Here is a 13,611-nt window from a genome sequence, read left to right on the forward strand (position 1 = left end):
TAGCTGACGTAACAGAATTGTGTTCTCCTCCAACTACATTGAAGTAGAAGTTAAAAAAATGTGCTTGACAGCCTTCACCCTCTCAGCATGATAACATTGTTTGATAGGGGGGTAGACCTGACTAATAGGTGGAACTGGCAATCATGTGGGGCATCTGCTGTTTGGTGACCTTTTTACTTCATTTTGTTTTATGTTGTGCTTAGAGTAATTCTGTGATAATTCAGGATTTCCTACAAAATCAGATTTTTCTTCTTTTTTTTTTTAGATCCTGCATTTTCTGTTGGTATAGCCCAACACTAGGTGCCAAATTGTGCATTTTATATATATATATATATATATAATTTTATTTATTTTTTAAGTTTCAAATGAATTAAGAAGTCTCACTTCTTGTCCTCACCTTCACATAGCCTGAAATAAACCCTTGTCTGGGTTTGCAAGCACTGAGGTTCAGAGGTGTGTGTGTGTGTGTGTGTGTGTTTGTTGTGGTGATGCCGCTGCTGCTCTAGGTGTGAGAGTGGTGTAAAGTGCTGAGTCGTGTATGGGGAGTCTCTCGTGTGGTGGACAGAGTCTTGCTGCCTTTCCGCCAGCTAAATAATGGCCCAGTTCCAGGCCCCGCGCCCCTCGCCTCTCTCTCCTCCACTCCTCTGCCCAAAGGACCCCTCCAGGGAGGCGCCTATATAGGTCAGAGCTGTGACGTGACTGGAGTCTCCACCAGACTCACGCCAATTGGAGACCATTATCAGTTTTCTCCTATTGTGCGCGTCACCAGTCTCTGCTTTGCTCGACTCGGTTTTGCTTCTTACTCCACTATCCCCTCTTGCCCTCCTTCTTTTCATTTAGACTCAGAAATATTAACAAACATAAATATACATGAACATACTGTAATGTGACACCTTTCATTTATTTAATTTACATTAAATATGTCCATGAATAATAATAATAATAACAATAATAATAATAACATAGTGCTTTACAGGCAGATTATAATGTTTCAGTTCCCAAAACATAATAACTAAACGATGCCTCACCCCCTTTCGGTATTTTAGAGAAGGTGTTTGCAGAAAGTCAATATCCGCAGATTTACGATCACGTATTAGAACAGACATTTTGTGAGGGAAGTGTGTGCTAGGTCTTTTAGAGCCTTAAAAACTAGTAGCAGAAAATTTATCCTAAAAAAATACTGGTAGCCAGTGCAGTTCATTCAAAGTGGAGTGATATGATCTCTGTTTTGCTTTTGTTAGGATGCGTACTGCCGCGTTTTGTATGAGTTGTAAGAGTATTACAGTGATCAACTGTGCTTATAACAAATGCATGAACAAGTTTCTCTGTGTGATAAAAAGCTACTTTAATGACTGTGTTTACATGCAGGTTAAAATAAAGCTCAGTCTAAGAGTCTAAGATTACACCTAAGTTTTGTAATTTAGGTTTGGTATATGAAACTAAATATCCAAGCTTCTTTTCTCAGAGTTTCAGTAACAAGTATCAGTATTCCCCTGAGACACACAGCTGGTCAGATTGTCTACAGAATCTTGATCATCAGGAGAAATTGAAATGTGTAATTGCATCTCTTCAGCAGAGCCATGAAAATGTATATTATGATTCGTAGTGACATCACCTAGAGGTAACATGTACAAAGTACATTCATAAAAATGTATTAAACAGAAAAATACAGAATACAGAAACACAACTAAAATGTGTTTATTAGGTAATTATTGTGTCAACTGTTTGGTTTTATTCCAGATTTTTTTTGGTGACTTTAAAATCTTCAAAGAAACCTATTCTTTAAACTTTATTGCATTTTCTCTTGCAATCCCAAACACATTCTGTGATGTTGAGGTCTAGACTCAACAACAATTCATTGAACACCATATGCTTATTTGTTTGATTTACATATTTTCTTCCTTTTTGTTTTTTTCTTAGTAAGTAGTTCTTGAAAGCTACACATCATTTTAGACCCATAGAATTGAGTTGTCCTCTCACAGCATATAAGGATCTGAAGCAAGAGGGGAGCTTCATTTTCTTAAAGATGAAAGCCTTAAGTACTGTTTATCTTTTTAATGGTTGGTCTTCCATGGTCTTTAATTTCATGAAAATTAATAACTTGTACTTAATAGTCAGTTTGACTGGAAATGAAATGTTTTTTGGACAGAAGCACACGCACACACACACACACACACGCACACACACACACACACACACACACACACACACATATACAGTATCTCACAAAGGTAAGTACACCCCTCACATTTCTGCAAATATTTTATTATATCTTTTCATGGGACAGCACTATAGAAATGAAACTTGGCTATAACTTAAAGTAATCAGTGTACAGCTTGTATGGCAGTATATATTTACTGTCCTCTGAAAACATGCAGCCATTAATGTCTAAACAGCTGACAACACAAGTGAGTACACCTCACATGGAACATGTCCAAAGTTGTATTGTCCCTCCCTGGTGTCATGTGACTCGTTGGAGTTACAAGGTTGCAGGGGTGAATGGGGAGCAGGGCTGTACAATGTGATGTTTTGGGTACAGTTTTCTCATACTGGCCACTGGACATTCAACATGGCACCTCATGGCAAAGAACTCTCTGAAGATGTGAGAAATAGAATTGTTGCTCTCCACAAACATGGCCTAGGCTATAAGAAGATTGCTAACACCCTGAAACTGAACTATAGCACGGTGGCCAAGGTCATACAGCAGTTTTCCAGGACAGATTCCACTCAGAACAGGCCTCGTCAGGGTCGACTAAAGAAGTTGAGTCCATGTGTTTAGTGCATATCCAGAGGTTGGCTTCCAGAGGTGGGAGGTCAGCCTGTCAGTGCTCAGACCATATGCCGCACAATGCATCAACTCGGTCTGCATGGCCATCGTCCCAGAAGGAAGCCTCTTCTGAAGCTGATGCACAAGAAAGCCCACAAACAGTTTGCTGAAGGCAAGCAGTCCAAGAATATGGAATACTGGAACCATGTCCTGTGGTCTGACGAGACCCAGATAAAGTTGTTTGGCTCAGATGGTGTCCAGCATGTGTGGTGGTGCCCTGGTGAAGAGTACCAAGACAACTGTCTCTTGCATACAGTCAAGCATGGTGGTGGTAGCATCATGGTCTGGAGCTGCATGAGTGTTGCCCGGCACTGGGGAGCTGCGGTTCATTGAGGGAAACATGAATTCCAACATGTACTGCGACATTCTGAAGCAGCGCATGATCCCCTCCCTTCGGAAACTGCGTCGCATAGCAGTTTTCCAACTCGGTAATGACCCCAAACACACCTCCAAGATGACGTCTGCTTTGCACTTGATTCCAGGAGCAACCTGTGCAGCTCTGGTGAATTCCATGCCCAAGAGGATTAAGGCAGTGCTAGATAATAATGGTGGTCACACAAAATATTGACTCACTTGTGTTGTCAGCTGTTTAGACATTAATGGCTGAGTGTTGAGTTATTTTCAGAGGACAGTAAATATATACTACCATACAAGCTGTACACTGACTACTTTGTTATATCGAAGTTGCATTTCTACAGTGTTGTCCCATGAAAATATATAATAAAATATTTGCAGAAATGTGAGATACTGTGTATACTGTGTGTGTGTGTGTGTGTGTATATATATATATATATATATATATATATATATATATGAGTGTGTGTGTATGTGTGTGTGTGTGTATATGTATATATATATATATACACACACACATTCACTGGCCAATTTATTAGGTACAATTGCTTGTTAACACAAATAGCTAATCAGCCAATCACATGGCCACAACTCAATGCATTTAGGCGAGTAGAGGTGGTCAAGACAACTTGCTGAAGTGCGAACCGAACATCAGAATGGGGAAGAAAGGGGATTTAAGTGACTCTGAATGTGGCATGGTTGTTGGTGCCAGACGGGCTGGTCTGAGTATTTCAGAAACTTCTGAACTACTGGTATTTTCACGCACAACCATCTCTAGACTCTACAGAGAACGGTCCGAAAAAGAGAAAATATCCAGTGAGCAACAGTTGTGTGGACGAAAATGCCTTGTTGATGTGAGAGGTCAGAGGAGAATGGGCAGACTGGTTTGAGATGGTAGAAAGGCAACAGTAACTCAAATAACCAACCAAAATCTCTGAGGAATGTTTCAAGCACCTTGTTGAAAGTGTGCTATGAAGAATTAAGGCAGTTCTGAAGGCAAAAGGGGGTCCAACCTAATAAAGTGGCTGGTGAGAGTGTGTGTGTGTATATATATATATATATATATATATATATATATTTTTTTTTTTTTATTTATTTTTTTTTGTATGTGTGTGTTTACTAATCAGACTGGGGCTTTTAATCCTTTCTACTGTAACACTGTGATGGGGGCTCACATTCTTTCTCGGGCTGGACAAGCTTTACAGAATGTTGGGCAAACTGCCATTTAATTGAATGACAAATCGAAGCACACAACTTTTTCAGTACCTGAATTAATGTCACTATAGTGGCAAATTTGTCAGCTAGCCTAGTCTGGTTTGCAACATATTGGATTGGCTTGCCACACAACATAGTCCAGCTCAGTAGCATTATGTTTTAACTGGTAGCTCAATATTGTGTAGCAGTTCTAAACATTGGTCGCTACATTTTCTCATTAGGTTGAATGGGATTTTTGCCAGTATTGTGTGAAACTTGCCCAACCTTACAGCAGTTGCTGGAATGCATTTGGATCGGTGAATTAGTAGAGTGTTCTTTCCTTCTCTCTCTGCCTCTCTATCTTTCTCTCTCCTGAGCTTAAAAGCAATGTGACACTCAGGCTCTGGTCTCTTGTGTTGTAATTGAGCGAGATGGTTGCAAACGACTGCTGTAACTGACTTTGTAAATGCTTTCCTCCTTGTTAATTTGACTCACCACATACAGTAGTGGGAATGCTTTCATACATAGTTTAACCACATAAATTAGTCGTTCGTCAGTGAAGCTAACACAATCTCATTTAGAGCCTTGCCCCAGATATGCCAGACCCTTGGATTCTTCTCCTCTCTTTTCTTGCCTTTCCCTAAATGAACAGACATACATTCACATGCGCGCACACACACACACACACACACACACACACACACGCACACTCACACATAGACAGAGGCCAAACACAGTGGGTTCTTCTTCATAAATATTGAAGCAGGGGAACAGTGAGGGGTTCCAGCTGAAAGCACCTTTCATTTTGCCCTGCCTTTCATGCTTGCATAATTGACACCCCTTTTTCTCCACTTTACCAAATCATCTTCAGCATGGACCGTCAAGGACAACAAAAAAGGCCTTTTGTTCCCCACAGCACCTCCCAAGCCCATTATTCTTTGTTTACTTTTTCAGAAACTATCTCCTGCTAATCACTAGCTTTTTTTCGTACATTTACACATGCTAAATCCAGCATGCCTGCTGTGCTGAAAGTATGAACATGAGTGTGGTGAGCTTTGAGCATCTGAGCTTGTTTGAAGCCTGCTTTCCTGTTCTGCACAGGTATGAGATGAAATATGAAAAGGACGACTTTGTCTTGAGGATTAAGAAAGTGTCTGCCGGAGACCAAGGAAGCTTCACATGTGTGGCGGAGAACCGTGTGGGCAAATTGGAGGCATCTGCTACACTGACTGTCAGGGGTGAGTTTGGGGCCTTTTATCTCCACCTATTACTGTCATTTAACTGTAAAATGCTTTATAAGGCAATGAGTAATAGACAGATGTAATTTGTACAAAAGACCTGCACAATATGCATGGAATTCCATATTGTGAGTATATTGCCATTGTAATATACTGTACAGTGTATTCAGATACATTGGTAAATGCTTCTTATAACACGTTTATGATTTTTTGATCATGTGAATTACTGTTTCTGTAATGCAGGCACTGTCTTTTTCTCTAAGCTATTGGTAACTAGCAAAGATACTTTCTCTAGATTGATAAAGCACTTCTTGTAAGTCGCTCTGGATAAGAGCGTCTGCTAAATTCTGTAAATGCAAATGTAAATACAGTATCAGGATCAGCAATAGAGAATACCGATAACATGATTTCTGATGTCCACATGGAGCTTAACTGAAGCAGGCAAACTGTCAGCAATGTGAGGTTGTTTCGTGCTTGAGATAAGCTGTAGTAAAAATGCTTGTAACAAATTTTATAATGGCAGTATGTTGAGGAGAGGTACAACAAGTACAGCTAAGTTGATGAAACAATTACGGAAAAAAACATGCCAAAGAGCACAGCAGCTTTTTATATTTCTGAACACCTGTCTTTTTAACACTGATTTTACAAAAAAAAAAAACATTTAAAAAAGTAATGGTATAAATATAAAGTATGATAGCATTATTTTTAGCATTTTTTATTTTACATATCAGAAACTGCACTGCATTAAATCCAATCAAATAAGACTAATTATTCTCTCTTTGTAATGAAACATGCATATATTCGTTTTTTTAGGGTCACTGATGAAGCATATTCTGACATATTGTGACATAATTTATTTATGCCTTACTTAAGGATCAGGTATTGTTATCAGAAGGAAAAAGTAGCATGGGTGCAACTCTAAAGTAAATACCTTTATCATCAAAACCACAAAATCTCTGTATTGTTTCGGATTTGATCAGGATACACCCAGTTAAACATTTAGTGAGTATTAATTTTTCATAATCGTATTTCATTGACATTCATTGATGAAACAGTCAGCCTCTAAAATATTAGCAGTAAAAACGGTAATCAGTGGACCAGCTGTTTAAATATCATTTTCTGCTGTACTTGCTACTTTTCTGTCCATAAGCTTATAAGTGGCTGTTTGTACAGCCATTTCACTAGGTTAAAATTTACAGAAGAGGAATATGGAAAGATTTTTTTTTTTTTTTGTAGTTAAGAAGCACTTATTCGAGCTTCTTAACCCACTTTTTCGGTTTAGTAGCATGGAAGCCGCGCCGAGAAGGAGGCGGCAACTCTATTTACAGGCCAGTTTATTTCTCTCAGTTGGATCCAAGCCTGCTAGGACCACCTCCTCCTGTGTGTGTCATTCCCCAACCAGTGGGAGTCCTGTGATACACAAACACACACGTGCACACACACACAGTCACTCAGGGGAGTGCAGGGCACGCCTGGCTGGCAGTGACCTCCTGCTGAGATAAAGAAATGAGGAACTTAATGACAGTTTAGAGCTCAGTCTCATGTTCCACGCTCCTGTAAAGCAATATACTGTACAATATTTCTGTCACTTTCTTAGGCGTGGGGTGAGCTGGGGTAGGGGGAAAAGAGGTCGAGATGTTATGGGTTGATACGATGTCTGAGATTTGAGTTTCTGTAATTTGTGGTTGTCTAGCCACAGCTTCCATTTGGAATTTTTTTAGAATGTGCATTAAGGAATGTCTGCTGCATTATTAAGCTCCCTTCAGAATTCACCTGATTTAAGATCCATTTCATCAGTCACACGGTGGACTCTCCCACACTCTCTCCCTCTTTTTGTCTTAAATTTGCCCATGTATCCAACTCCACATTGTTCACTTTGAACTTCATTTTTTTGTTTCCTTGTGGCTGCCGTGTTCTTGTCATGTGCTCCCCCTGCTCCCATACACATCATTATTCTTTTACCAGCTCTCCCTGTTGGTAAGTACCCATAACCATCTGGACCATGCTACTAACACTGCATATTTACCCATTAGTTCAATCCTTTGGTTCAATAGATCAATACTAATTTCAATCAGATTTCTATAAAGTAGCCATCTTTGTGAATAGAGGTTGAACTGATGCATGGCTTTTAGAATACATGCTGTTTTGTGATGTGTTCTCCATTTTAAGCTGTTTGAACAAAACCCGAAAAGTAGAGCTTTGCAAAATAATGCTTCAGAAAAATCATTTATTCACTAAAGGGCCATTATTCACTATGATAAAATGCTTCTTTGAACTTCTGCTCCTCTGTACAGATGTGTTTATGCTGAACTTTACACCTCACATTATGAACCATTAGTAAACACGACATGTTCTGCACCTTTTTCAAGACCACAAGCCTGCATGCTAATTAGGAGCACATGCTTACCAACACCTTAGCTTTTGCATTAAACATGAATACACCTAGGCTTCTGCATTCCTTTTGGCAAGGATGCGACCTCCTGTATCTCACTTTTTGCAATGGTGCACATGTGACCTTTAACCTCAGAGGCCCCCCAGTTTGTTGTGCGACCTCGGGACCAGATTGTGATGCAGGGACACACTGCCACCTTTCCATGCGAGACCAAAGGAAATCCACAGCCCACCGTGTTCTGGCAGCGAGAGGGCAGTCAGGTCAGTGCTCTCCATAATGGCTGGGTGTTCATGTAAGAAATGCGCTGTGTGTAGGTGTTTGTGCAGTGTTTTCCTGTAATCGTACACGGGACTGAGACATTAGCTGTACATCAGAGCGTTAATTGAGCCTCACAATTTAAAAAACTCAACTACAGCCTGAATAACCTCTGCCTCTCTCATATGCTCTTTTTATACTCAGTCATGTGAGTTAGTTGCAAATTCCTCCTCCTTTTTTTATTAGTACCATGTACTTTTCCAGCTTTTTGTTTCCCCTATCCCAACATAATTGAGACGCGTTGCTGTCATCAAGTTTTAAATGAGTTCTTAATGTTTTTCATGAAATGGTAAAATGTCTCACTTTCAGCATCTGATATGTGTTCTTTTGTGAATAAAATATGGGTCTATGAGATTTGTATTTTGTTTTTATTTACATTTATTTACATTTTACACAGGGTCACAACTTCTTGGAACTGGGGTTGTAAAATGATTTATGAAGTCTTATTTTGGCATTTGCTGTAGGCCTAAAATGGTTGAAAGTAGCACTTTCTGACTGTCTTTGTGCTGGGCTCAGGGGTACTGTTCACCTCACTGCTGACAATGCAAGAAACTCCAGCATTGTGATTTAGAGTTGTTTAAGATAATAAGATAAAAACTCAAACAACTGCAAATGCGGACCTGAAAGTGAGAAACGGGTTATGGGAAACCCATACATGAAATTTGAACAGTCAGTAGGCCCAGTTGGGTTTAGACAGATGTTTTAAGATCTACTGTATGTGTAAATCAGAGTAGCTGGCAGTGTTCTCACCTTAATCATTTTGGGTGCCTAAAACAAGGTGTTTCACTCAATGAACCAATTAATCCACTGAATGGATGTGTAAATGTTTCGTCAGTGGTCAGATTTTACCTTCAGACTAATGAAGTGGTCATCAGTCCTCTGTCACTTGACTCAAGGGGGTCATTTGTCATCAGAAAATTTATTAATTTACTGTATTCGAGTCATTAGGGCTAATTGAATCTGGCTAATGTCCTTCCTCTCCCTTCAGTCGGATAGCTTTGAGGACTTTGAATGAAGGAAAATCTCATTAGAAGCAGGAGAGATAACGATCTCAAGGCTACGTGTGGGCGGCGAAGCCTCGCTCAGTGCGGAGGCCTGCGCCAAAGGGCACCGTAGCCAGCTGATCACTGCCTGTTTCACGCATTAATTACCAGCCAGCCTCCACACATGAAGCAAGCCCTGTTCCTGCTGCAAGCTGCGCTGAGCCGCTCTTTCTGCTGGGGGTGAATGGCCAAGTTCATGTGTGTAAAAGCAAACAGACTTCTCACCGTTATGCACCAGCATAGAGATTTGAGGGAAAAACATTAATATCGGTTGACCTTTTCTGAACATTCCAAACGTACTTTTTTGTAGCAGTGTCTCCAATACAGTTTTCACTTGTGTTGTTTTGTCCTCTGCAGGCTTTTTAGCAATGCCTGACTGTTGCTGATTTCTCACTTCCCTCAGGATCTGCTTTTCCCGAACCAACCTCCTCAGACAGGGAGTCGCTTTTTGGTGGCACCCAATGGCGATCTGACCATCACCTCGGTCCAACGCTCGGACGCAGGTTACTACATCTGCCAGGCTCTAACTGTTGCTGGCAGCATCTTGGCCAAGGCCCAGCTGGAGGTGTCTGATGGTGAGTGTATTTATTTTCCTACCCAAACACAGCTTACTTGAGTCAAGACCTTGACAACTCGACTAAAAGTTTGATACTTGGAATAACAACATCACAAGCATATTGTAAATTTCATCATCTGCATAATTTTAACAAGCAACTTTGAACTTCCTTGTGGTAAACCCAATGTTTAGAACTGTACTAAAAAGCAGACATAATTAAAACATAGGCTAATTTTTTAATAAAATGCATCTCGTGACGGTAGCTCATAGTATTTGGTTGGACAGTAATGTTGTATAGGCCCATCCAAAAAATTAATTAAATGTGTAGATAAATAACAGGAAATTGAACAGAACATGTGGCAAATAAAATTTCTTGCTAGATTTAATGGTTTTATATCCCACTTTACTGAACAGATGCTGAATAACTTCAGAACAATCCTTCACAAATCCTCATGCTGCTTTAGGTGGGGCTCAAAGAAGAAAAAATACTTTGGATGGCCTGAAAATAGAGTAAAAGCCATAAAGTGTAACACTGGGGCCGCTGATGGAGAGACACACATTTACACCCACTTCTCCTTGCAAAGAGTATCATTATCTTAAGTGCTGTGGCGCTGCCAGTTGGGAGCCGTTTTCTGCTTCCTTTTCATTCCGCCTTGGCCTGCTCTCATAGACATTATTGAATTAACATCTGCTCAAGGCCCTCTCCGCAGAAGGAGAGCTTTACCCTCAAAGCGCGAATACTGGATCACTATGCATATCAATTGGACGGAAGAGGATGAACAAGGGAGGGAGGGAAGGAGAGTAGCAAAGAAGACAGGGAAAGGGAGAAGCAATGAGTGAGACAAAGGAGTGAGCAAATGGCCTTAGTAACAATATAGCAATGTCTTAGTAACTATATTTTTCTGCATTGTACTGTATGTAGACAGTTACCTAAATTCTTAGTGATGTATTTGAGCACTTAGCAGAATAGACTCTAACACAGGGGTCTAAAACTACCTGCCTGCTTCATATAGTCCATCACATATTTACAGTTTAGTCTTAAATCTGGCCCACAATTTTTTTTTCCCTGCAGTTACCGTTCTTTTCATCTGATAATTTAAGATTGAGACCCCTGATCTATAGGAGCCATGAATTTTGGGCCCATTGGTCCTTTACTACACAGCAGTGTATTGGTTTTTGTTACTAAAAACACACGAAAAGTAGATACTACATTACTTGCACAGATGCCAAAAATCGTGGGTCAAACCTCCTACTACAATCACCTTAGTAACTTGAAGTCTCTGGTTTGAAAAAAGATAGAGGGTGTGAATGCGTTGAAAGGGGCAGTGAAAAAGAGCACTTTAATTACCCTCTCAGTCAAGATATTTTTAATCCACACCTTGTAATTAGGGCTCCAAGGTGCGATGGCATGCCATAACCACGCACAATCAAAGGTGGCTTTTCTGCACGCCTGACCACAGAAACAGGTGCTAAATTTCACAACACATCAATCACAGAGTGTTACTAATGCTGGCAGTAAGTGCGCTCCTGCAAGGTCAGTTGAAACATCAAAAGAAATTACATCACTTTACATTTACTTATGGTCTTTACTTTCTTCTCAACAGCTCTTAAGGACCGCCCACCACCCATTATTCAGCAAGGCCCGACCAATCAGACTGTGGGTGTAGGTGGCCTGGCTCTTCTAGGCTGTCGGGCATCTGGAGACCCAGAACCCACCATCACTTGGCTGAAGGATGGACTGAGTCTGCTGGGTAAAGAGCCTCGCATGTCCCTGCTGGAGCCAGGAAGTCTGCAGATCAAGAACGCTAAGGTCCGCTTCTGTGGTTTATAATTGCTATATAGTGAAATTGTATATGCTTACATTACATTTAGTTTCATGTGAATTTAAAGAGGAAGATATATTTTTTTATCTTTCATTGAATTTAAAGAGTGATATTGAGAGCCAGATGTGTATATGAGTGCAGGCATGGCATGAAATATGCCTTGATGCAACCACAATATGCACCCAAATGTGCATGAATTCAGCATTTGATTTATTAAGACTACAATTACATTTATGTGCACTGTAAGGATGAACAAGGCCAAGCACTATCACTGATGTAAAGCTTTACTTATAAACATCAAAAGGTACTTCACTGCTAATGACTCTGCCTTATGGATGATCAACATTTGATCAACATTTGATTTAGTAAGACTGCAGTTACATTTATGTGCACTGTAAGGATGAACAAGGACAAGCGCCATCACTGATGTAAAGCCCTACTTATGTAAAGCTTCAAAAGATACTTGGCGGCTAATGACGCTCTCTTATGGATGATTTGTACCCTGAAAAAGGTGAGTGAGCTCTATGAGGCGCTTCAGTGTAAAAGAAGTCAAGATTCCCCAAGCAGGCTTTTCTAATTCTGGTTGTGGTCAGGTCAGAAACATGAATAAACATATTTTTCTCTATTTTCTTTTTCTTTTTAACACACTCATACAAAAGTGAATAAATACATTTAATTCCTTAAAAAGCTCATTTTTGTAGTGATACTAGCCATTACGACTTCTTTCATTTTATTATACAGTCTATGCATTTTACACACAACATGAGTGAGAATAGTCATCACGTGTTAAACATTTTTACAAGCTAGTAGCCAGGATGGAGTAATTTTTTTAAGTTGTGCACATGGCTGCTTTGTAAAAGGCTGATTAGCTGAATGGTTAAGTGGACAAGCAGAGTTCAAATCCAACCTGGGAAGCCTTGTTAGTTATGTTACCTAGTCACATTGCTGAGTGGCTATGAGGTAATTTGATCCGTTCTTTCATCGCAACACTTAGTGATGTGTTTATAGTGGGAATCCATGATAACAATAAAAGTATGATTTATTGTTTAGCCCTAAAAAGGAAGACAGGTTTTACAATGCACACAGCCACAGGCACACACAGGCAGAAAGCATTCGATTTGCACCTGAAACTGATGCAAAAGGCTTAGTACATCAGGCAGTTGTGTTGTATAGAGAGCAAGAAAGGGAAAAGCAAGACGACGAGAGGGAGGAAGGAAGATGGGAATATTTCTCTCAGAGTGACGTCTGATGTCAGATAACCATGATTTAGATGGACAAGTGCATTTGGTGTAAAGATGAATAAAGTATATTGATTTTTTAATAAATTGCTAAATGCTGCCATTTAAGGAGACTTCTTAAGCTCAGCTCTGACAGATCCTGGGCTCTTCCTCAAGGACGGCTCTTTATGGTGGATTAAAGACACAGGCACACACACGCGCACACACCCACATCTCTCTGAAGCGAATATGAAATGCCCACACAGCTCTTATCTGAATGCTTATCTCCCTTTGAATGTCAATTTCACTTAAATCACTCACCTCAGAATCGAATTAATAGACCAGAGGCAAACATGGAGAAGAAAGGCTTTAGCTAGTGGCAGAGATACACCCTGAGGAGAGTGGATGAGAGAGAGAGAGAGAGAGAGAGAGAGAGAGAGACAGGCAGAAAGACAGACAAAGAGACAGGGTGTTGTTGCTATGTGTCATTGTTACAGCAATCAGCACTAAGTAGCCTATCATGTCACCACATCAGTGTGGTTGTATTCATGATGACTTGGTGCAGAGTTCTTAATTCAATTTATTAATGAAATTAATGTCAGCACTTTGGCGAGTCACATGGCGTCAGACTCTCACTCTGCCTGTCTCGCTT

General features: G+C 40.2%; 1 protein-coding gene across 6 annotated transcripts in view; it reads left to right on the forward strand.

The window, feature by feature from the left end:
- Positions 1–13,611, forward strand: part of LOC108410414 (roundabout homolog 2-like) — a 139,407-nt gene that overhangs the window by 84,529 nt on the left and 41,267 nt on the right. For 4 of the 6 annotated variants that reach the window (XM_037547278.1, XM_037547280.1, XM_017681472.2 and 1 more), the window contains exons 6-10: positions 5,477–5,613; positions 7,579–7,590; positions 8,141–8,265; positions 9,767–9,938; positions 11,524–11,729. In XM_037547278.1, the coding sequence (XP_037403175.1) occupies positions 5,477–5,613; positions 7,579–7,590; positions 8,141–8,265; positions 9,767–9,938; positions 11,524–11,729 (652 nt within the window). The remainder of the gene's footprint in view (positions 1–5,476; positions 5,614–7,578; positions 7,591–8,140; positions 8,266–9,766; positions 9,939–11,523; positions 11,730–13,611) is intronic. The other 2 variants (XM_037547279.1, XM_037547281.1) reach the window with 1 other exon arrangement.

The sequence above is a fragment of the Pygocentrus nattereri genome, chromosome 18 (assembly GCF_015220715.1).
Source record: "Pygocentrus nattereri isolate fPygNat1 chromosome 18, fPygNat1.pri, whole genome shotgun sequence".
Classification (NCBI taxonomy): domain Eukaryota; kingdom Metazoa; phylum Chordata; class Actinopteri; order Characiformes; family Serrasalmidae; genus Pygocentrus; species Pygocentrus nattereri.